This window comes from Oncorhynchus mykiss, chromosome 27 (genome assembly GCF_057628025.1).
Source record: "Oncorhynchus mykiss isolate SJ-2025 chromosome 27, ASM5762802v1, whole genome shotgun sequence".
Classification (NCBI taxonomy): domain Eukaryota; kingdom Metazoa; phylum Chordata; class Actinopteri; order Salmoniformes; family Salmonidae; genus Oncorhynchus; species Oncorhynchus mykiss.
In genome coordinates, this window is record NC_143048.1 from 38,458,103 (window position 1) to 38,480,373 (window position 22,271).

The following is a 22,271-nucleotide window of genomic DNA, read 5'->3' on the forward strand; positions in this document are numbered from 1 at the left end:
CAGCCAGGGGCCACTCCAACATTCAAACATCATTTAAAAGGATGTGTGTTTAGTGAGTCCTCCAGATCAGAGGCAGTAGATGACTAGGAATGTTCTGTTGATAAGTGTGAATTGGACCATTTTCCTGTCCTGCTCAGGATTCAAAATGTAACGAGTACTTTTGGGTATCTGGAGTAAAATGTATGGAGTAAAAACATACAATATTTTCTTAAGGAATGTAGTGAAATAGAAGTAAAAGTAGTCAAAAATATAAATAGTAAGGTACAGATACCCCCAAAAAACGACTTACGTAGAACTTTAAAGTGTTTTTACCTAAGACCTTTCCACCACTGCATACTGCGCTCTCACTGTGCTCTCACTGCCCTCTAGCGAGTAGAGAGTATATTCCTACTTTTCTGGGACTGGGTGAAGTCTGACATCATTCTATCCTATTCTCCCATTTGTTCCTAATCTCTCATGTCTCTAAAATAAAACCTCTATGCCGCTATAAAAGCCGATATAGCCGATTTAGGCCTAAAATTGAACATGTCCTACACTGCTCACGCCGGCGCACTACAAATCGAGCGCATCTAAACGCCGCTTCATGGAGTTTATTGTCGTCTTTTGGGATTTGCTGTTTTTCTTCGTCAGACATAGTATGGCTACATGCGGAGGCTTCATGTAAAGAAAACTACATTTGCCTCTCGGAAACGACGTTTCCTGTGCTAACTTCCGTAAGGGGAGTTGTTCACATGTACACAATAATCGAGCGCGGGGAGTAGGAGAGGTGCGTGGTTTGTGAAGAGTAGATATCTCCGTGTATAATGGAATTAGCTAGTACTTGATAACATGATATTCACATTGGGGTCAGATATGCCAGTTGTGGTATCATCTAATGCACAGTCATTTCTAAGATTAGACTATTTTACTAGTCGCTTTATACCAGCTAGAGTTAGTTAGCGCGCTAACGTTAGCTAAATGTGCTTTTAATGCGTTGTTGGAGCCTTCATTGGCTAGCTAACTGCAGAGTGCTCTTAGTTAATATGTAACGTTATGCATTAACCTCCGGAAATCCTAACCCTACCTAACTGCTTAGGGGGAAATGCAAAACTGTAGCGTTACCTTAGTCGTTAGATCAGCGTCAAGGCCGGGGAAAATTCAACTTAATCCGTGTATTCAGTCATTTGTCATATTGGATCCAGGAGTCTTTCCTACAGTTAGCCGAGCTGGCTCAACCTCAGAATCATAGCTATGGGAGATTTGCATTGGCTCACAATGTTGTGGCAAACAGTATGACCTGACCAGGGAAAACTCTGTGCTCCAATTACAGGCTATAAATTAAGGCGGCAACCAGACTTTTCTTTCTCACTCTGTCTGTCTGTAGGTGACATCTCCGGAGACTTGTTAACTGTATTGATACAGGTGTTGACATCACTCCCTCTCTCTACCTCTGCTGCTGAAGGGTTCTCTGCTCTGGACCTGTTTCCATTCAACATGACATCAGAGAACACCCTGTATGTAACATCAGAATAATCTGTCTCCTCGTGGTGTAGTTGTCACTGAGGGCATCTGGAGACTCTGGGGTTCTGATTGTGCTTCTGTTGCCAGGGACGACGAGGACACCTTCAAGATCCTGATCGCCACGGATATTCACCTTGGTTACCTGGAGAAAGATGCTGTCCGTGGCAACGACACGTTCAACACCTTCGACGAGATCCTGAAGTGTGCCAAACAGAACCAAGTGTGTGTGTGTGTGTACACACACAGTATAATGTAATTTCTCTCTCCCCCACACTCACCTCTGTCTCTGTCCGCAGGTTGACTTCATCCTGTTGGGAGGTGATCTGTTCCATGAGAACAAGCCTTCCAGACGCTGTCTTCACTCCTGCATCTCTCTGCTGAGGAAGTACTGCATGGGAGACACTCCTATCCTCTTCGATGTCCTCAGTGACCAGGCTGTCAACTTCAGCAACAGCAAGTCAGTCTGTGTGTTAGCCCTGAGGTGGCGACGCTAGCCCCGAGGTGGCGACGCTAGCCCCGAGGTGGCGACGCTAGCCCCGAGGTGGCGACGCTAGCCCCGAGGTGGCGACGCTAGCCCTTGCTTGGACAGCATCCTCACACTTTTTTTAAATTGCTGAAAACCTATACATCACCTGTCCCAAACGTTGAATAATATTCTAGTTGAACTTACCAGATAAAATATCCACGTATTATTAACGCTTCCCAACCGTGGGTTGTATGTAAAGTACAGTATGTGCATCAAATGTTTCTCTGTGTGTTCTCAGGTTTCCATGGGTGAACTACCAGGATGAGAACCTGAACATCTCCATCCCCGTGTTCAGTGTGCACGGTAACCATGACGATCCTACAGGGGTAAGCTCCGTTGCCAAGGTTTCAGTCATCTATCTTGAACCACATGCGTATATGTCTGTATCTCTATGTGTAACTCTTATCTCTCTCGTCTCCAATCCAGGCGGATGGTCTGTGTGCGTTGGATCTCCTGAGCTCTGCCGGACTTGTCAATCATTTTGGCCGCAGCCAATCAGTAGAGAGGATAGAGATTAGTCCCGTCCTCCTGCAGAAAGGCAGCACTAAGCTAGCCCTGTACGGCATCGGCTCTATTCCTGATGAGCGCCTCTACAGGATGTTTGTTAACAACCAGGTGACCATGCTCCGCCCCAAAGAAGACCAGGACCAATGGTTCAACCTCTTCACCATCCACCAGAACAGGTGTGTGTGTTTATACTGTTCAGTAGAACAGGTGTGTGTGTTTATACTGTTCAGTAGAACAGGTGTGTGTGTTTATACTGTCCAGTAGAACAGGTGTGTGTGTTTATACTGTCCACCAGAACAGGTGTGTGTGTTTATACTGTCCACCAGAACAGGTGTGTGTGTTTATACTGTTCAGTAGAACAGGTGTGTGTGTTTATACTGTTCAGTAGAACAGGTGTGTGTGTTTATACTGTCCACCAGAACAGGTGTGTGTGTTTATACTGTCTACCAGAACAGGTGTGTGTGTTTATACTGTCTACCAGAACAGGTGTGTGTGTTTATACTGTCCACCAGAACAGGTGTGTGTGTTTATACTGTCCAGTAGAACAGGTGTGTGTGTTTATACTGTCCACCAGAACAGGTGTGTGTGTTTATACTGTCCACCAGAACAGGTGTGTGTGTTTATACTGTCCACCAGAACAGGTGTGTGTGTTTATACTGTCCACCAGAACAGGTGTGTGTGTTTATACTGTCCACCAGAACAGGTGTGTGTGTTTATACTGTCCACCAGAACAGGTGTGTGTGTTTATACTGTCCACCAGAACAGGTGTGTGTGTTTATACTGTCCACCAGAACAGGTGTGTGTGTTTATACTGTCCAGTAGAACAGGTGTGTGTGTTTATACTGTCCAGTAGAACAGGTGTGTGTGTTTATACTGTCCACCAGAACAGGTGTGTGTGTTTATACTGTCTACCAGAACAGGTGTGTGTGTTTATACTGTCCACCAGAACAGGTGTGTGTGTTTATACTGTCCACCAGAACAGGTGTGTGTGTTTATACTGTCCAGTAGAACAGGTGTGTGTGTTTATACTGTCCACCAGAACAGGTGTGTGTGTTTATACTGTTCAGTAGAACAGGTGTGTGTGTTTATACTGTTCAGTAGAACAGGTGTGTGTGTTTATACTGTCCAGTAGAACAGGTGTGTGTGTTTATACTGTCCACCAGAACAGGTGTGTGTGTTTATACTGTCCAGTAGAACAGGTGTGTGTGTTTATACTGTCCACCAGAACAGGTGTGTGTGTTTATACTGTCCACCAGAACAGGTGTGTGTGTTTATACTGTCCAGTAGAACAGGTGTGTGTGTTTATACTGTCCACCAGAACAGGTGTGTGTGTTTATACTGTCCAGTAGAACAGGTGTGTGTGTTTATACTGTCCAGTAGAACAGGTGTGTGTGTTTATACTGTCCAGTAGAACAGGTGTGTGTGTTTATACTGTCCACCAGAACAGGTGTGTGTGTTTAAACTGTCCACCAGAACAGGTGTGTGTGTTTATACTGTCCAGTAGAACAGGTGTGTGTGTTTATACTGTCTACCAGAACAGGTGTGTGTGTTTATACTGTCCAGTAGAACAGGTGTGTGTGTTTATACTGTCCAGTAGAACAGGTGTGTGTGTTTATACTGTCCAGTAGAACAGGTGTGTGTGTTTATACTGTCCACCAGAACAGGTGTGTGTGTTTATACTGTCCACCAGAACAGGTGTGTGTGTTTATACTGTCCAGTAGAACAGGTGTGTGTGTTTATACTGTCCAGTAAAACAGGTGTGTGTGTTTATACTGTCCACCAGAACAGGTGTGTGTGTTTATACTGTCCACCAGAACAGGTGTGTGTGTTTATACTGTCCAGTAGAACAGGTGTGTGTGTTTATACTGTCTACCAGAACAGGTGTGTGTGTGTGTGTTATACTGTCCACCAGAACAGGTGTGTGTGTGTTATACTGTCCACCAGAACAGGTGTGTGTGTTTATACTGTCCAGTAGAACAGGTGTGTATATGCTAAGTGTGTGTGTGTGTGTGGTACTGAATGTGTGTGTTTTACAAAAGCCACATCTCTGAGGTGTGTGTGTGTGTTGCAGGAGTAAGCATGGGGCCACCAACTACATCCCAGAGCAGTTTCTGGATGACTTTCTGGACCTGGTGGTGTGGGGTCATGAACATGAGTGTCTGATAAACCCCAGAAGGAACGAACAGCGGCTGTTCTATGTCACCCAGCCTGGTAGCTCTGTTGCCACATCACTGTCCCCCGGAGAGGCCGTCAAGAAGTACGCCAACACACACAGACACAGAAACACACTCTTTTGTATACGCTCAAACAGCACTCGCTGTGTGTGTTTGTCTGCATATTTGTATGCCCTTGTGTGTGTTCCTGTGTCCGTGTGTGTCATTGCCTGCGTGTGTGTGTGTGTGTGCAGGCACATAGGTCTGCTGAGGGTGAAGGGGCGTAAGATGAACCTTCAGAAGATCCCGCTGCACACGGTGCGTCAGTTCTTCATCCAGGACCTGGTCCTCTCAGAGCACCCTGACCTCTTCAACCCTGACATGCCCAAGGTCAACCAGAGGGTAGAGGCCTTCTGCCAGGAGAAGGTGAGCACAAGGTGCTCTTTCTCTCTCGCTCTCTCTTTCTCTGCCTGGCTGTCTGTCCCTCTCTCGCTTTCTCTGCCTGGCTGTCTGTCCCTCTCTCGATCGCTCTTTCTCTGCCTGGCTGTCTGTCCCTCTCTCGCTTTCTCTGCCTGGCTGTCAGTCCCTCTCTCGCTCGCTCTTTCTCTGCCTGGCTGTCTGTCCCTCTCTTGCTCGCTCTTTCTCTGCCTGGCTGTCTGTCCCTCTCTCGCTCGCTCTTTCTCTGCCTGGCTGTCTGTCCCTCTCTCGCTTTCTCTGCCTGGCTGTCTGTCCCTCTCTCGCTCGCTCTTTCTCTGCCTGGCTGTCTGTCCCTCTCTTGCTCGCTCTTTCTCTGCCTGGCTGTCTGTCCCTCTCTCACTCGCTCTTTCTCTGCCTGGCTGTCTGTCCCTCTCTCGCTCGCTCTTTCTCTGCCTGGCTGTCTGTCCCTCTCTCGCTCGCTCTTTCTCTGCCTGGCTGTCTGTCCCTCTCTCGCTCGCTCTTTCTCTGCCTGGCTGTCTGTCCCTCTCTCGCTCTTTCTCTGCCTGGCTGTCTGTCCCTCTCTCGCTCTTTCTCTGCCTGGCTGTCTGTCCCTCTCTTGCTCGCTCTTTCTCTGCCTGGCTGTCTGTCCCTCTCTCGCTCGCTCTTTCTCTGCCTGGCTGTCTGTCCCTCTCGCTTTCTCTGCCTGGCTGTCTGTCCCTCTCTTGCTCGCTCTTTCTCTGCCTGGCTGTCTGTCCCTCTCTTGCTTGCTCTTTCTCTGCCTGGCTGTCTGTCCCTCTCTCACTCTTTCTCTGCCTGGCTGTCTGTCCCTCTCTTGCTCGCTCTTTCTCTGCCTGGCTGTCTGTCCCTCTCTCGCTCGCTCTTTCTCTGCCTGGCTGTCTGTCCCTCTCGCTCTTTCTCTGCCTGGCTGTCTGTCCCTCTCTCGCTCTTTCTCTGCCTGGCTGTCTGTCCCTCTCTTGCTCGCTCTTTCTCTGCCTGGCTGTCTGTCCCTCTCTCGCTCGCTCTTTCTCTGCCTGGCTGTCTGTCCCTCTCGCTCTTTCTCTGCCTGGCTGTCTGTCCCTCTCTCGCTCGCTCTTTCTCTGCCTGGCTGTCTGTTCCCTCTCTCGCTCTTTCTCTGCCTGGCTGTCTGTCCCTCTCGCTCTTTCTCTGCCTGGCTGTCTGTTCCCTCTCTCGCTCTTTCTCTGCCTGGCTGTCTGTCCCGCGCTCTTTCTCTGCCTGGCTGTCTGTCCCTCTCGCTCTTTCTCTGCCTGGCTGTCTGTTCCCTCTCTCGCTCTTTCTCTGCCTGGCTGTCTGTCCCGCGCTCTTTCTCTGCCTAGCTGTCTGTCCCTCTCTCTCTCGCTCGCTCTTTCTCTGCCTGGCTGTCTGTCCCTCTCTAGCTCTCCCTGACTCTGTGTGTGTCCGTTCCCAGGTGGAAGCGATGATTGAGGAAGCAGAGCGAGATCGACTAGGAAACCCCCTTACCCCTGAGAAACCCCTCATACGCCTGAGAGTGAGTGAGACACAAGTAACATTTTATACTTGAGCAATAAGGCCCGAGGGGGTGTGGTATATGGTCAATATACCACGGCTAAGGGTTGTTCTTATGCACAAGTCCCTGGATACAGCCCTTAGTCGTGGTATATTGACCATATACCACAAACCCCTGAGGTGCCTTATTGCTATTATAAACTGGTTACCTGGTTACCAATGTAATTAGAGCAGTTAAAATAAATGTTTTGTCATACCCGTGGTATACGGTCTGATATACCACGGCTGTTAGCCATTCAGCGCTCAAACCACCCAGATTATAATACACGTTATTCTGTTGAACACTGCAACAGAATCAAGGGTATTTCTCAAGGTACAATTTGAGTATTTGTCACAGTTTAATATTTGTCTCTCTCTCTCAAGGTGGACTACAGCGGTGGTTTTGAGGCCTTCAATGCCACTCGTTTCAGTCAGAAGTTTGTAGAGCAGGTTGCAAACCCCAAAGACGTTGTTCACTTCATCAGACAGAAGGAGTACAAGGCCAAAGTTAAAGGTAACACACACACACACACACACCATAATCATAACATTTGACAAGCCTACTTTTTCTGATGTTCAGATCACTCTCCTGTCTGTCTGTTTTTGCTGTGTAAGTGTAGGCGAAGAGGGTGTTGACTTTGGGCAGCTCCTGAGTCACTCCTCAACTGAGGGTCTGAGGGTGGAGGATCTCATTAAAGAGTACTTCCTGACAGCAGAAAAGGTACACACACACTTCTCCATACCTTGACTGTGTGTTAACATGACGATGTGTGTTAATATGACTGTGTGTGTGGATGTGTGTTAACATGACTGTGTGTGTGTGTTAACATGGATGTGTGTTAATGACTGTGTGTGTGTGTGTTAACATGACTGTGTGTTAACATGACTGGGTGTGTGTGTTAACATGACTGTGGGTGTGTGTTAACATGACTGTGGGTGTGTGTTAACATGACTGTGGGTGTGTGTTAACATGACTGTGGGTGTGTGTTAACAGGACTGTGGGTGTGTGTTAACAGGACTGTGGGTGTGTGTTAACATGACTGTGGGTGTGTGTTAACATGACTGTGGGTGTGTGTTAACATAACTGTGTGTGTGTGGATGTGTGTTAACATGACTGTGTGTGTGTGTTAACATGACTGTGGGTGTGTGTTAACATGACTGTGTGTGTGGATGTGTGTTAACATGACTGTGTGTGGATGTGTGTTAACATGACTGTGTGTGTGTGTTAACATGACTGGGTGTGTGTTAACATGACTGGGTGTGTGTTAACATGACTGGGTGTGTGTTAACATGACTGGGTGTGTGTTAACATGACTGGGTGTGTGTTAACATGACTGTGTGTGTGTTAACATGACTGTGTGTGTGTGTGTGTTAACATGACTGTGTGTGTGTTAACATGACTGTGTGTTAACATGACTGTGGGTGTGTGTCAACATGACTGTGTGTGTGTTAACATGACTGTGTGTGTGTGTTAACATGACTGTGGGTGTGTGTTAACATGACTGTGTGTGTGTTAACATGACTGTGTGTGTGTGTTAACATGACTGTGGGTGTGTGTTAACATGACTGTGGGTGTGTGTTAACATGACTGTGTGTGTGTTAACATGACTGTGTGTGTGTTAACATGACTGTGTGTGTGTGTTAACATGACTGTGGGTGTGTGTTAACATGACTGTGTGTGTGTGTTAACATGACTGTGGGTGTGTGTTAACATTACTGTGTGTGTGTGTTAACATGACTGTGGGTGTGTGTTAACATGACTGTGGGTGTGTGTTAACATGACTGTGGGTGTGTGTTAACATGACTGTGGGTGTGTGTTAACATGACTGTGGGTGTGTGTTAACATGACTTTGTGTGTGTGTTAACATGACTGTGTGTGTGGATGTGTGTTAACATGACTGTGTGTGTGGATGTGTGTTAACATGACTGTGTGTGTGTGTGTGTTAACATGACTGTGGGTGTGTGTTAACATGACTGTGGGTGTGTGTTAACATGACTGTGTGTGTGGATGTGTGTTAACATGACTGTGTGTGTGTGTGTTAACATGACTGTGGGTGTGTGTTAACATGACTGTGTGTGTGGATGTGTGTTAACATGACTGTGGGTGTGTGTTAACATGACTGTGGGTGTGTGTTAACATGACTGTGGGTGTGTGTTAACATGACTGTGGGTGTGTGTTAACATGACTGTGGGTGTGTGTTAACATGACTGTGGGTGTGGGTGTGTGTTAACATGACTGTGGGTGTGGATGTGTGTTAACATGACTGTGGGTGTGTGTTAACATGACTGTGGGTGTGTGTTAACATGACTGTGGGTGTGTGTTAACATGACTGTGGGTGTGGATGTGTGTTAACATGACTGTGGGTGTGTGTTAACATGACTGTGTGTGTGTGTTAACATGACTGTGGGTGTGTGTGTTAACATGACTGTGTGTGTGGATGTGTGTTAACATGACTGTGGGTGTGTGTTAACATGACTGTGGGTGTGTGTTAACATGACTGTGGGTGTGTGTTAACATGACTGTGTGTGTAGACGGTGCAGCTCTCCCTGCTGACGGAGCAGGGCATGGGGAAGGCAGTGCAGGAGTATGTGGACAAGGAGGAGAAGGATGCCATCGAGGAACTGATCAGATACCAGCTGGAGAAAACCCAGAGACACCTGCAGCAGAGAGGAGTACTGACAGAGGAGGAGATTGACCAGGAGGTACAGAGGAGGGGGAGAGGAGGGGGTAGTCACCTCCAGCAGAGAGGAGTACTGACAGAGGAGGAGATTGACCAGGAGGTACAGAGGAGGGGGAGAGGAGGGGGTAGACACCTCTAGCAGAGAGGAGTACTGACAGAGGAGGAGATTGACCAGGAGGTACAGAGGAGGGGGAGAGGAGGGGGTAGACACCTCTAGCAGAGAGGAGTACTGACAGAGGAGGAGATTGACCATGAGGGGGAGAGGAGGGGGTAGACACCTGCAGCAGAGAGGAGTACTGACAGAGGAGGAGATTGACCATGAGGGGGAGAGGAGGGGGTAGACACCTGCAGCAGAGAGGAGTACTGACAGAGGAGGAGATTGACCAGGAGGTACAGAGGAGGGGGAGAGGAGGGGGTAGTCACCTCCAGCAGAGAGGAGTACTGACAGAGGAGGAGATTGACCAGGAGGTACAGAGGAGGGGGAGAGGAGGGGGTAGACACCTCCAGCAGAGAGGAGTACTAACAGAGGAGGAGATTGACCAGGAGGTACAGAGGAGGGGGTAGACACCTCCAGCAGAGAGGAGTACTGACAGAGGAGGAGATTGACCAGGAGGTACAGAGGAGGGGGAGAGGAGGGGGTAGACACCTCCAGCAGAGAGGAGTACTAACAGAGGAGGAGATTGACCAGGAGGTACAGAGGAGGGGGAGAGGAGGGGGTAGACACCTCCAGCAGAGAGGAGTACTAACAGAGGAGGAGATTGACCAGGAGGTACAGAGGAGGGGGAGAGGAGGGGGTAGACACCTCCAGCAGAGAGGAGTACTGACAGAGGAGGAGATTGACCAGGAGGTACAGAGGAGGGGGAGAGGAGGGGGTAGTCACCTCCAGCAGAGAGGAGTACTGACAGAGGAGGAGATTGACCAGGAGGTACAGAGGAGGGGGAGAGGAGGGGGTAGTCACCTCCAGCAGAGAGGAGTACTGACAGAGGAGGAGATTGACCAGGAGGTACAGAGGAGGGGGAGAGGAGGGGGTAGTCACCTCCAGCAGAGAGGAGTACTGACAGAGGAGGAGATTGACCAGGAGGTACAGAGGAGGGGGAGAGGAGGGGGTAGACACCTCCAGCAGAGAGGAGTACTGACAGAGGAGGAGATTGACCAGGAGGTACAGAGGAGGGGGAGAGGAGGGGGTAGACACCTCCAGCAGAGAGGAGTACTAACAGAGGAGGAGATTGACCAGGAGGTACAGAGGAGGGGAAGAGGAGGGGGTAGACACCTCTAGCAGAGAGGAGTACTGACAGAGGAGGAGATTGACCAGGAGGTACAGAGGAGGGGGAGAGGAGGGGGTAGACACCTCTAGCAGAGAGGAGTACTGACAGAGGAGGAGGTTGACCATGAGGGGGAGAGGAGGGGGTAGTCACCTCCAGCAGAGAGGAGTACTAACAGAGGAGGAGATTGACCAGGAGGTACAGAGGAGGGGGAGAGGAGGGGGTAGTCACCTCCAGCAGAGAGGAGTACTGACAGAGGAGGAGATTGACCAGGAGGTACAGAGGAGGGGGAGAGGAGGGGGTAGTCACCTCCAGCAGAGAGGAGTACTAACAGAGGAGGAGATTGACCAGGAAGTACAGAGGAGGGGGAGAGGAGGGGGTAGTCACCTCCAGCAGAGAGGAGTACTGACAGAGGAGGAGATTGACCAGGAGGTACAGAGGAGGGGGTAGACACCTCTAGCAGAGAGGAGTACTGACAGAGGAGGAGATTGACCATGAGGGGGAGAGGAGGGGGTAGACACCTCCAGCAGAGAGGAGTACTGACAGAGGAGGAGATTGACCATGAGGGGGAGAGGAGGGGGTAGACACCTGCAGCAGAGAGGAGTACTGACAGAGGAGGAGATTGACCAGGAGGTGGAGAGGAGGGGGTAGACACCTCCAGCAGAGAGGAGTACTGACAGAGGAGGAGATTGACCATGGGGGGGAGAGGAGGGGGTAGACACCTGCAGCAGAGAGGAGTACTGACAGAGGAGGAGATTGACCAGGAGGTGGAGAGGAGGGGGTAGACACCTGCAGCAGAGAGGAGTACTGACAGAGGAGGAGATTGACCAGGAGGTGGAGAGGAGGGGGTAGACACCTGCAGCAGAGAGGAGTACTGACAGAGGAGAAGATTGACCATGAGGGGGAGAGGAGGGGGTAGACACCTGCAGCAGAGAGGAGTACTGACAGAGGAGAAGATTGACCATGAGGGGGAGAGGAGGGGGTAGACACCTGCAGCAGAGAGGAGTACTGACAGAGGAGGAGATTGACCAGGAGGTGGAGAGGAGGGGGTAGACACCTGCAGCAGAGAGGAGTACTGACAGAGGAGGAGATTGACCAGGAGGTACAGAGGAGGGGGAGAGGAGGGGGTAGACACCTGCAGCAGAGAGGAGTACTGACAGAGGAGGAGATTGACCAGGAGGTGGAGAGGAGGGGGTAGACACCTGCAGCAGAGAGGAGTACTGACAGAGGAGAAGATTGACCATGAGGGGGAGAGGAGGGGGTAGACACCTGCAGCAGAGAGGAGTACTGACAGAGGAGAAGATTGACCATGAGGGGGAGAGGAGGGGGTAGACACCTCCAGCAGAGAGGAGTACTAACAGAGGAGGAGATTGACCAGGAGGTACAGAGGAGGGGGAGAGGAGGGGGTAGACACCTCCAGCAGAGAGGAGTACTGACAGAGGAGGAGATTGACCAGGAGGTACAGAGGAGGGGGAGAGGAGGGGGTAGTCACCTCCAGCAGAGAGGAGTACTGACAGAGGAGGAGATTGACCAGGAGGTACAGAGGAGGGGGAGAGGAGGGGGTAGTCACCTCCAGCAGAGAGGAGTACTGACAGAGGAGGAGATTGACCAGGAGGTACAGAGGAGGGGGAGAGGAGGGGGTAGACACCTCCAGCAGAGAGGAGTACTGACAGAGGAGGAGATTGACCAGGAGGTACAGAGGAGGGGGAGAGGAGGGGGTAGACACCTCTAGCAGAGAGGAGTACTGACAGAGGAGGAGATTGACCAGGAGGTACAGAGGAGGGGAAGAGGAGGGGGTAGACACCTCTAGCAGAGAGGAGTACTAACAGAGGAGGAGATTGACCAGGAGGTACAGAGGAGGGGGAGAGGAGGGGGTAGACACCTCTAGCAGAGAGGAGTACTGACAGAGGAGGAGATTGACCAGGAGGTACAGAGGAGGGGAAGAGGAGGGGGTAGACACCTCCAGCAGAGAGGAGTACTAACAGAGGAGGAGATTGACCAGGAGGTACAGAGGAGGGGAAGAGGAGGGGGTAGACACCTCTAGCAGAGAGGAGTACTGACAGAGGAGGAGATTCACCAGGAGGTACAGACGAGGGGGAGAGGAGGGGGTAGACACCTCTAGCAGAGAGGAGTACTGACAGAGGAGGAGATTGACCATGAGGGGGAGAGGAGGGGGTAGTCACCTCCAGCAGAGAGGAGTACTAACAGAGGAGGAGATTGACCAGGAGGTACAGAGGAGGGGGAGAGGAGGGGGTAGTCACCTCCAGCAGAGAGGAGTACTGACAGAGGAGGAGATTGACCAGGAGGTACAGAGGAGGGGGAGAGGAGGGGGTAGACACCTCTAGCAGAGAGGAGTACTGACAGAGGAGGAGATTGACCATGAGGGGGAGAGGAGGGGGTAGACACCTGCAGCAGAGAGGAGTACTGACAGAGGAAGAGATTGACCAGGAGGTACAGAGGAGGGGGAGAGGAGGGGGTAGTCACCTCCAGCAGAGAGGAGTACTAACAGAGGAGGAGATTGACCAGGAAGTACAGAGGAGGGGGAGAGGAGGGGGTAGTCACCTCCAGCAGAGAGGAGTACTGACAGAGGAGGAGATTGACCAGGAGGTACAGAGGAGGGGGAGAGGAGGGGGTAGACACCTCTAGCAGAGAGGAGTACTGACAGAGGAGGAGATTGACCATGAGGGGGAGAGGAGGGGGTAGACACCTCCAGCAGAGAGGAGTACTGACAGAGGAGGAGATTGACCAGGAGGTGGAGAGGAGGGGGTAGACACCTCCAGCAGAGAGGAGTACTGACAGAGGAGGAGATTGACCATGGGGGGGAGAGGAGGGGGTAGACACCTGCAGCAGAGAGGAGTACTGACAGAGGAGGAGATTGACCAGGAGGTGGAGAGGAGGGGGTAGACACCTGCAGCAGAGAGGAGTACTGACAGAGGAGGAGATTGACCAGGAGGTACAGAGGAGGGGGAGAGGAGGGGGTAGACACCTGCAGCAGAGAGGAGTACTGACAGAGGAGAAGATTGACCATGAGGGGGAGAGGAGGGGGTAGACACCTGCAGCAGAGAGGAGTACTAACAGAGGAGGAGATTGACCAGGAGGTACAGAGGAGGGGGAGAGGAGGGGGTAGTCACCTCCAGCAGAGAGGAGTACTGACAGAGGAGGAGATTGACCAGGAGGTACAGAGGAGGGGGAGAGGAGGGGGTAGACACCTCTAGCAGAGAGGAGTACTGACAGAGGAGGAGATTGACCATGAGGGGGAGAGGAGGGGGTAGTCACCTCCAGCAGAGAGGAGTACTAACAGAGGAGGAGATTGACCAGGAGGTACAGAGGAGGGGGAGAGGAGGGGGTAGTCACCTCCAGCAGAGAGGAGTACTGACAGAGGAGGAGATTGACCATGAGGGGGAGAGGAGGGGGTAGTCACCTCCAGCAGAGAGGAGTACTGACAGAGGAGGAGATTGACCTGGAGGTACAGAGGAGGGGGAGAGGAGGGGGTAGACACCTCTAGCAGAGAGGAGTACTGACAGAGGAGGAGATTGACCATGAGGGGGAGAGGAGGGGGTAGACACCTGCAGCAGAGAGGAGTACTGACAGAGGAAGAGATTGACCAGGAGGTACAGAGGAGGGGGAGAGGAGGGGGTAGTCACCTCCAGCAGAGAGGAGTACTAACAGAGGAGGAGATTGACCAGGAAGTACAGAGGAGGGGGAGAGGAGGGGGTAGTCACCTCCAGCAGAGAGGAGTACTGACAGAGGAGGAGATTGACCAGGAGGTACAGAGGAGGGGGAGAGGAGGGGGTAGACACCTCTAGCAGAGAGGAGTACTGACAGAGGAGGAGATTGACCATGAGGGGGAGAGGAGGGGGTAGACACCTCCAGCAGAGAGGAGTACTGACAGAGGAGGAGATTGACCAGGAGGTGGAGAGGAGGGGGTAGACACCTCCAGCAGAGAGGAGTACTGACAGAGGAGGAGATTGACCATGGGGGGGAGAGGAGGGGGTAGACACCTGCAGCAGAGAGGAGTACTGACAGAGGAGGAGATTGACCATGAGGGGGAGAGGAGGGGGTAGACACCTGCAGCAGAGAGGAGTACTGACAGAGGAGGAGATTGACCAGGAGGTACAGAGGAGGGGGAGAGGAGGGGGTAGACACCTCCAGCAGAGAGGAGTACTGACAGAGGAGGAGATTGACCAGGAGGTACAGAGGAGGGGGAGAGGATGTGGTAGACACCTCTAGCAGAGAGGAGTACTGACAGAGGAGGAGATTGACCATGAGCGGGAGAGGAGGGGGTAGACACCTCCAGCAGAGAGGAGTACTGACAGAGGAGGAGATTGACCAGGAGGTGGAGAGGAGGGGGTAGACACCTCCAGCAGAGAGGAGTACTGACAGAGGAGGAGATTGACCATGGGGGGGAGAGGAGGGGGTAGACACCTGCAGCAGAGAGGAGTACTGACAGAGGAGGAGATTGACCAGGAGGTACAGAGGAGGGGGAGAGGAGGGGGTAGACACCTCCAGCAGAGAGGAGTACTGACAGAGGAGGAGATTGACCAGGAGGTACAGAGGAGGGGGAGAGGATGTGGTAGACACCTCTAGCAGAGAGGAGTACTGACAGAGGAGGAGATTGACCAGGAGGTGGAGAGGGGAGAGATGATAGTAACCACAGCAACCTGTTCTCTCCTCAGATTCGCCGTTTCAGAGAATCTAAGAAAAACACTGCAGAGGAGGATGAAGAGGTTCAGGTGGTGAGTCAGGAACACACACACACACCACACCACACCACACCACACCACACCACACCACACCACATGTATACGTTCATACCAGTACTCTCCTCTCTGTGTAGGCCCTCAACAGAGCTAAAGCTCACCGCATAGAGCGAGGCGAAGACCTGGACCTATCAGATGAGCCTGATGTTTCCATGGATTCGGACGAGGACTCTGCCCCGCCTCCCCCCACCAGGGGCAGGGGGCGGGGGGGGAGGGGGAGGGGCCAAACCACAGCCAGGAGAGGAAGAGGTTTGTTTCTCTCCAAGATCTATTCACTCATGAGAAAGGGTCAATTATATTTATGCATGTATATATTACCGACTGCATTTGTTTGTATGTGTTGTTGGCGTGGGTGCGTTTTGTGTGTGAATGTATTTGTGCCTGTGTGTCCAGGTGCAGCAGAGCCAAAGCCAGCAGGGCGGGCCCGTTCTCAGAAGGCCTCAGTGGTCAACCCCACCCAGGGCAGAAACATCATGGATGGTGAGTGTCTGCTGTGTTGTTGTGTTTCTCAAACCTAAGTGTGTTATTGTACTGATCTACTACTCATCTTCCACCCCTCCCTCTCTCCTCCCTCCATCCTGCAGCGTTCCAGGCTGCACCTCAGCGGCCATCGAGAGGGGCGGTGTCGGCTAAATCTTACACAGATGAGGTTAGTCCCTCACACTCCCCATCTCTGCTTGCTTTATAGACCTTCTTACTGGTCTTGAAGTGAATGTGTGTGTTGTACATAATGTTCTGATGTTGGTGTCCTCTTCCTCCATCTCACCTCCATCTCACCTCCATCTTCCTCCATCTCACCTCCATCTTCCTCCATCTTCCTCCATCTCACCTCCATCTTCCTCCATCTCACCTCCATCTTCCTCCATCTCACCTCCATCTCACCTCCATCTCACCTCCATCTTCCTCCATCTTCCTCCATCTCACCTCCATCTTCCTCCATCTCACCTCCATCTTCCTCCATCTCACCTCCATCTTCCTCCATCTCACCTCCATCTTCCTCCATCTCACCTCCATCTTCCTCCATCTCACCTCCATCTTCCTCCATCTCACCTCCATTTTCCTCCATCTCACCTCCATCTTCCTCCATCTCTCCCCCCCTCCCATCTCTCCCCCCCCCATCTCTCCCCCCCTCCCATCTCTCCCCCCTCCCATCTCTCCTCCCCCCTCCCATCTCTCCATCTCACCTCCATCTCACCTCCATCTTCCTCCATCTCACCTCCATCTTCCTCCATCTCACCTCCATCTTCCTCCATCTCACCTCCATCTTCCTCCATCTCACCTCCATCTTCCTCCATCTCTCCCCCCCCCCATCTCCCCCCCCCCATCTCTCCCCCCCTCCCATCTCTCCCCCCCTCCCATCTCTCCTCCCCCCTCCCATCTCTCCATCTCACCTCCATCTCAACTCCATCTTCCTCCATCTCACCTCCATCTTCCTCCATCTCACCTCCATCTTCCTCCATCTCTCCTCCCCCCTCCCATCTCAACTCCATCTCACCTCCATCTCAACTTCATCTTCCTCCATCTCACCTCCATCTTCCTCCATCTCACCTCCATCTTCCTCCATCTCTCCTCCCCCCTCCTCTCCCATCTCTCCTCCCTCCTCCTCTCCCATCTCTCCTCCCTCCTCCTCTCCCATCTCTCCTCCCTCCTCCTCTACCATCTCTCCTCCCTCCTCCTCTACCATCTCTCCTCCCTCCTCCTCTACCATCTCTCCTCCCTCCTCCTCTACCATCTCTCCTCCCTCCTCCTCTACCATCTCTCCTCCCTCCTCCTCTACCATCTCTCCTCCCTCCTCCTCCCCCATCTCTCCTCCCTCCTCCTCCCCCATCTCTCCTCCCTCCTCCTCCCCCATCTCTCCTCCCTCCTCCTCCCCCATCTCTCCTCCCTCCTTCTTCCCCATCTCTCCTCCCCCATCTCTCCTCCCCCCTCCTCCCCCATCTCTCCTCCCTCCTCCTCCCCCATCTCTCCTCCCTCCTCCTCCCCCATCTCCTCTCCCTCCTCCCCTCTCTCCTCCCTCCCATCTCTAGATAACCATTGATGATGATGACTCTGACGATGTTTCCTTTGTGAAGCCTGCATCAAGACCAACACCTGCATCACGACCAACACAGAGGTAGGAAAGTGTGTTTTGGGTAGGATTTGGACATTGATTAGTGATCTGTGTGTATGTGTCTGTTTGTAGAGGGTATTAAAGGGGCAGTGCAGTCATAAACGTGGTTTTCCATGTTTTATATCCAATCAGAATAATGTCCTTTTTAGTGTAAGAGCTGTTTGAAATTTCAGCTTATTTTGCATGGGTGGAGTTTATAGACCAATAACAGCTAGTTTTCAGGTTGCATTTCCCTCCTATTAGGCTCCTCACTCAGACCACTTCTAGCTAAATTCTTTCTTGAAAAATAGCTTTTTAATATGCTGTTTATGTTTCATTTTTTTGGACCAGTTTAATGTAAAACAATCACAGTAAGGCACGTAACTGTTGTAATGATTTGATAAGAGTAAAAAAACAGCTGCATTGGACCACTAACGGTTCTGCGTTATGTGTTCTAGGACCTCCTCCTCTTCCTCCTCCAGTAGGCGGGGCTCCCAGAGTCAGAGCCAATCATACAGAGGAGTGACATTTGATGACGACGATGATGAGGTATGAGACCTGTGAGACGACTGAAATATGCCTGTTGCAGTGTGTGTCTGTCTAACCTCCCTTCTCTCTCTCAGGAGGACTTTGACCCGTTTAAAGGCTCCAGTAAGAGTGGCCGGCGATAGCTTTAACCCCGCCCCTTTGGACAATGTTCATGTTTCTTATTGGCTAGTGAGCTGTGAATGTATGATTAACTTACCCATAGTTCTTCACACCACTTATGGTCCTGACGATGGACCCCTGGGCTGCCAATACACTGCCTGTTCAGAATAGAGGAAGCATTAGCTGGCTGAACCTGTGTCTAAACTCTTATTTTTCATCCTATAGCTTGTTCTCAATCTTTTTAATTGTGAGATGTCGTACGGTGAGGTCCCAGCCCTATTAGGTTTCCATTCATTCTAACTTCTAGCTGGACTTTTCCATACCATCTGAAGACCTGCTTTGACTGTTGATTGGCCGTTCTGAGTTCCTAAAGCGTCATTAGTCAGTTTTGTTGAGCCCTGTTATTGGTCAGTGTTGGACCCATTTAGTCACCATGGCGACCGTCTGCTTTCAGCAAATTTATTAAATACTTCCTGTTTCTATTTCAGGTGTGTGTTTTACTGTTCCTGTTTGACGCACATACACACACACTCACTTGTTGACATTCGCACCCGCTGTGTTAAAACGCACACAAGACGAGCTAAACGGTAAATCTCAATTGTATTCCCTTGATTCCTCAGGTCCTCCCTCCTCGTCTCCTCAAAGCACATTGGAGGGTCCTCCCTCAGATCTTCTCCTCCAATGTGTTTTTAGGAGGAGGCATGGAGAGGACGCAAACATGATTGAGATTTATCTACAGGACAGTGGACAAATAAATAAAAAAACTATTAAAACAATAACCTTTTATTTTTTTTACCCCCTTTTTCTCCCCAATTTCGTGGTGTCCAATTGTTAGTAACTACTATCTTGTCTCATCGCTACAACTCCCATACGGGCTCGGGAGAGACGAAGTTCGAAAGCCATGCGTCCTCCGAAACACAACCCAACCGAGCCTTTTAACTGCTTCTTAACACAGCGCGCATCCAACCCGGAAGCCAGCCGCACCAATGTGTCGGAGGAAACGCCGTGCACCTGGCGACGTTGGTTAGCGTGCACTGCGCCCAGCTCGCCACAGGAGTCGCTAGATGAGACAAGGATATCCCTACTGGCCAAACCTTCCCTAACCAGGACGACGCTAGGCCAATTGTGCGTCGCCCCACGGACCTCCTGGTCGCGGCCGGTTGCGACAGAGCCTGGGCGCGAACCCAGAGTCTCTGGTGGCACAGCTAGCGCTGTGATGCAGTGCCCTAGACCACTGCGCCACCCGGGAGGCCAAAACAACAACCTTTGATGCTTCAGGGATATGATCAAATGGGGTCCTGTACAAATATATCCAAAGTTTAGCCTTTTCTCATTCCCTCCTTGAGTGCAGCACTGACATGGAGGGATTTTCACACTGGCAGGTTTCTTTCACACTTGTATATACTGTTGTGGGGTAATACCAACCTTAGCCCAGGCTTAGATGGCCATGCTCTGGAGAGGGTATTGGGACTGGCCCAATACAAATTGTTCAACATTTCCCGTGTGAAACGGCTATTTCTGGTATGTGTCATTTAAGTGGAACACGTGAAATCATGGCGGAGACCTTGAGCCAACTTTGTCAGAGCAGTGATAGTTCAAGGAAGGACAAAGGTATGTTTATTTAGAGTTGGCCACTTGAACAGACTAACACATGTCCAGTGTCTGGCCCTACAGTGTACAACACAGGTCAAATAAGGTCAGCGTTGTTTTTTCTGTTTCCGTGGTAACATCTTCTGGTTAGGCCTGGTAGTGTACACATGGAAGATCTCAACTGCATACTTCTCGTGTCCCCCCTCGTCTTCTCAAAACCCATTGGACGAGAAAGCCAAAGGTCCCTCCCCTCTGACCTTCTCCGATGGGTTTTAAGGAGACGTGAGAAGTATGCAATTGACTTCCCACTGTGTAGGTAGGCAGACGGACATTGTGTGGCCGACCAGACATCAACCAGGAAACCAGTTGGTCCATGGTGGTGTATATTTTAGATTAACTAACTTCAAAGTAATGACTCGGGATGTTGGGTTTGATACGAAAGCTTCTTTTAGTAATAATACTTGTTCATGTTACATTTAACAACTTTAGATTCTACAGAGCAATGCAGGTAAGATGCTATCGGAAAATCAGCCACAATCACTGCACCTGCACATAATTGGCGCGTTCTCTCTCATTCCTCTCGCAAGGCATTCTGGGACTTGCAGTCAAAAAGCGTAATTCAACACAACCCAATACAATTACATATGCAAATAACTGTAAATAAATATCTTTAGATACAGCTCAATGAATAAACTTAAACAATAACTCTGTAACACATGAAAGTTACAACAGTATAGCTGGTATTGCAGTGTGGGAGTAACCCAAAGATCAGGCACTGCATCCTTCACATCTACACTGTTATGTTCTATTTTTCAGAGTACAAACTCAACGGACACTATGAAAGCTTTAAACCAAGTTTATTCTTCCCAGAGAGTCAATACAGCTGCATTAGACAAAGGCATGGTTTCACCTGTGGTAGTATACATACCACACTTTGGGTGGAGTCTCCTTATCGCTAAACATTGCATCGTTATTGCTAGGCAGGGAGCTGAGTGATCTGGGCCTTAAACGGTTCCTCCCCTTATCAGTACTGCTACATGGGATTGTGTTCCCTGCACTCAGCCCCTCCCAAGCTTTATTATGGCACCCCTCATGTCTCATATCTAATGATGATAATACATAAAGCTCAGAATCCAAACCTATCAAATATGTGGACACCCCTTCAAATTAGTGGATTCTGCTATTTCAGCCACACCCGTTGCTGACGGGTGTATAAAAATCGAGCACACAGCCATGCGATCTCCATAGACAAACCATGGCAGTAGAATGGCTTTTCAATGTGGCACCGCCATAGGATGCCCTGCTAGAGCTGCCCTGGTCAACTGTAAGTGCTATTATTGTGAAATGGAAACGTTTATGAGCAACAACGGCTCAGCTATGAAGGGGTTGGCCAGAACTGGAACGGCGAGTGCTGAAACGCATAGCTCTTAAAAATCGTCTTGTCCTCAGTTGCAACACTCACTACCAACTTCCAAACTGCCTCTGGATAATGGCACCAGAGGAGATGGCTGCCGTTTTACGGTCTCCTAACCAATTGTGCCATTGTGTTTTTTCGCTTCTAAATATCAGGACAGTGATTACGCACCTCGTACTGGAAGAAGGTTTTTCTTTAACGAGTCGGACGTGAAGGATTTACTTCAGTCACCCGACAAGGTCCAAATCCCCGTGATTCGCATGGGGGTGCTTTGTAAGGATCTGACGGCGAGTGGGTAATCTGCCTCTACCATCAGTACTTTTAGCCAACGTGCAATCATCGGACAACAAAATAGACAAACTACGATCACAAATATCCTACCAACGGGACATTAAAAACGAATATCGTATGTTTCACCGAGTCATGGCTGAACGACGACATGAATTACATACAGCTGGCAGGTTTTACGCTGCTTTGGCAAGACGGAACAGCTGCCTCTGGTAAGACAAGGGCTTTGTAAACAACAGCTGGTGCACAAAATCTAATAGTATGGAAGTGTCGAGGTTTTGCTCGCCTGAGGTAGAATATCTCATGATAAGCTGTAGACCACACTATCTACCTAGAGAGTTTTCAACTGTATTTTTCATAGCTGTCAACATACCACCACAGACCGATGCTGGCACCAAAACCTCACTCAATGAGCTGCATACGGCCATTAGCAAACAGGAAACCTGTCATCCAGCGGTGGCGCTCCTAGTGGCCGGGGCCTTTAATGCAGAGAAACTTAAATCACTTTTACCTCATTTATGTCAACACGTTAAATGTGCAACCAGAGGGAAAAAAATCCTCTAGATCACCTGTACTCCACACACAGAGATGCTTACAAAGCTCTCCCTTGCCCTCCATTTAGCAAATCTGATCATAATTCTATCCTCCTGTTTCATGCTAACAAGCAAAAATTCAAGCAGGAAGCACCAATTGACTCGGTCAATAAAAAAGAGGTCTGATGAAGCAGATGCTAAACTACAGGACTGTTTTGCTAGCACAGACTGGAATATGTTCCGGGATTCTTCCGATGGCATTGAGGAGTACACCACATCAGTCACTGGCTTCATCAATAAGTGCATCGATGATGTCATTCCCACAGTGACTGTACGTACATACCCCAACTAGAAGCCATGGATTACAGGCAACATTCAC

General features: G+C 50.4%; 1 protein-coding gene across 1 annotated transcript; it reads left to right on the forward strand.

Annotated features, from left to right (window-relative positions):
- Window positions 1–372: 372 nt before the first annotated feature.
- mre11a (MRE11 homolog A, double strand break repair nuclease) lies at window positions 373–18,549 on the forward strand. Its single transcript, XM_036965198.2, has 19 exons — window positions 373–766; window positions 1,364–1,493; window positions 1,588–1,720; window positions 1,797–1,957; window positions 2,265–2,352; window positions 2,453–2,709; window positions 4,605–4,790; window positions 4,941–5,112; window positions 6,530–6,610; window positions 7,012–7,141; window positions 7,248–7,348; window positions 9,160–9,330; window positions 15,247–15,306; window positions 15,408–15,579; window positions 15,724–15,810; window positions 15,915–15,979; window positions 17,358–17,443; window positions 17,878–17,968; window positions 18,043–18,549. The coding sequence occupies exons 2-19, from the start codon at window positions 1,474–1,476 to the stop codon at window positions 18,088–18,090; spliced, it is 2,109 nt and encodes a 702-aa protein (XP_036821093.1). The 5' UTR covers window positions 373–766; window positions 1,364–1,473; the 3' UTR covers window positions 18,091–18,549.
- The last annotated feature ends 3,722 nt before the right edge of the window (window positions 18,550–22,271 follow it).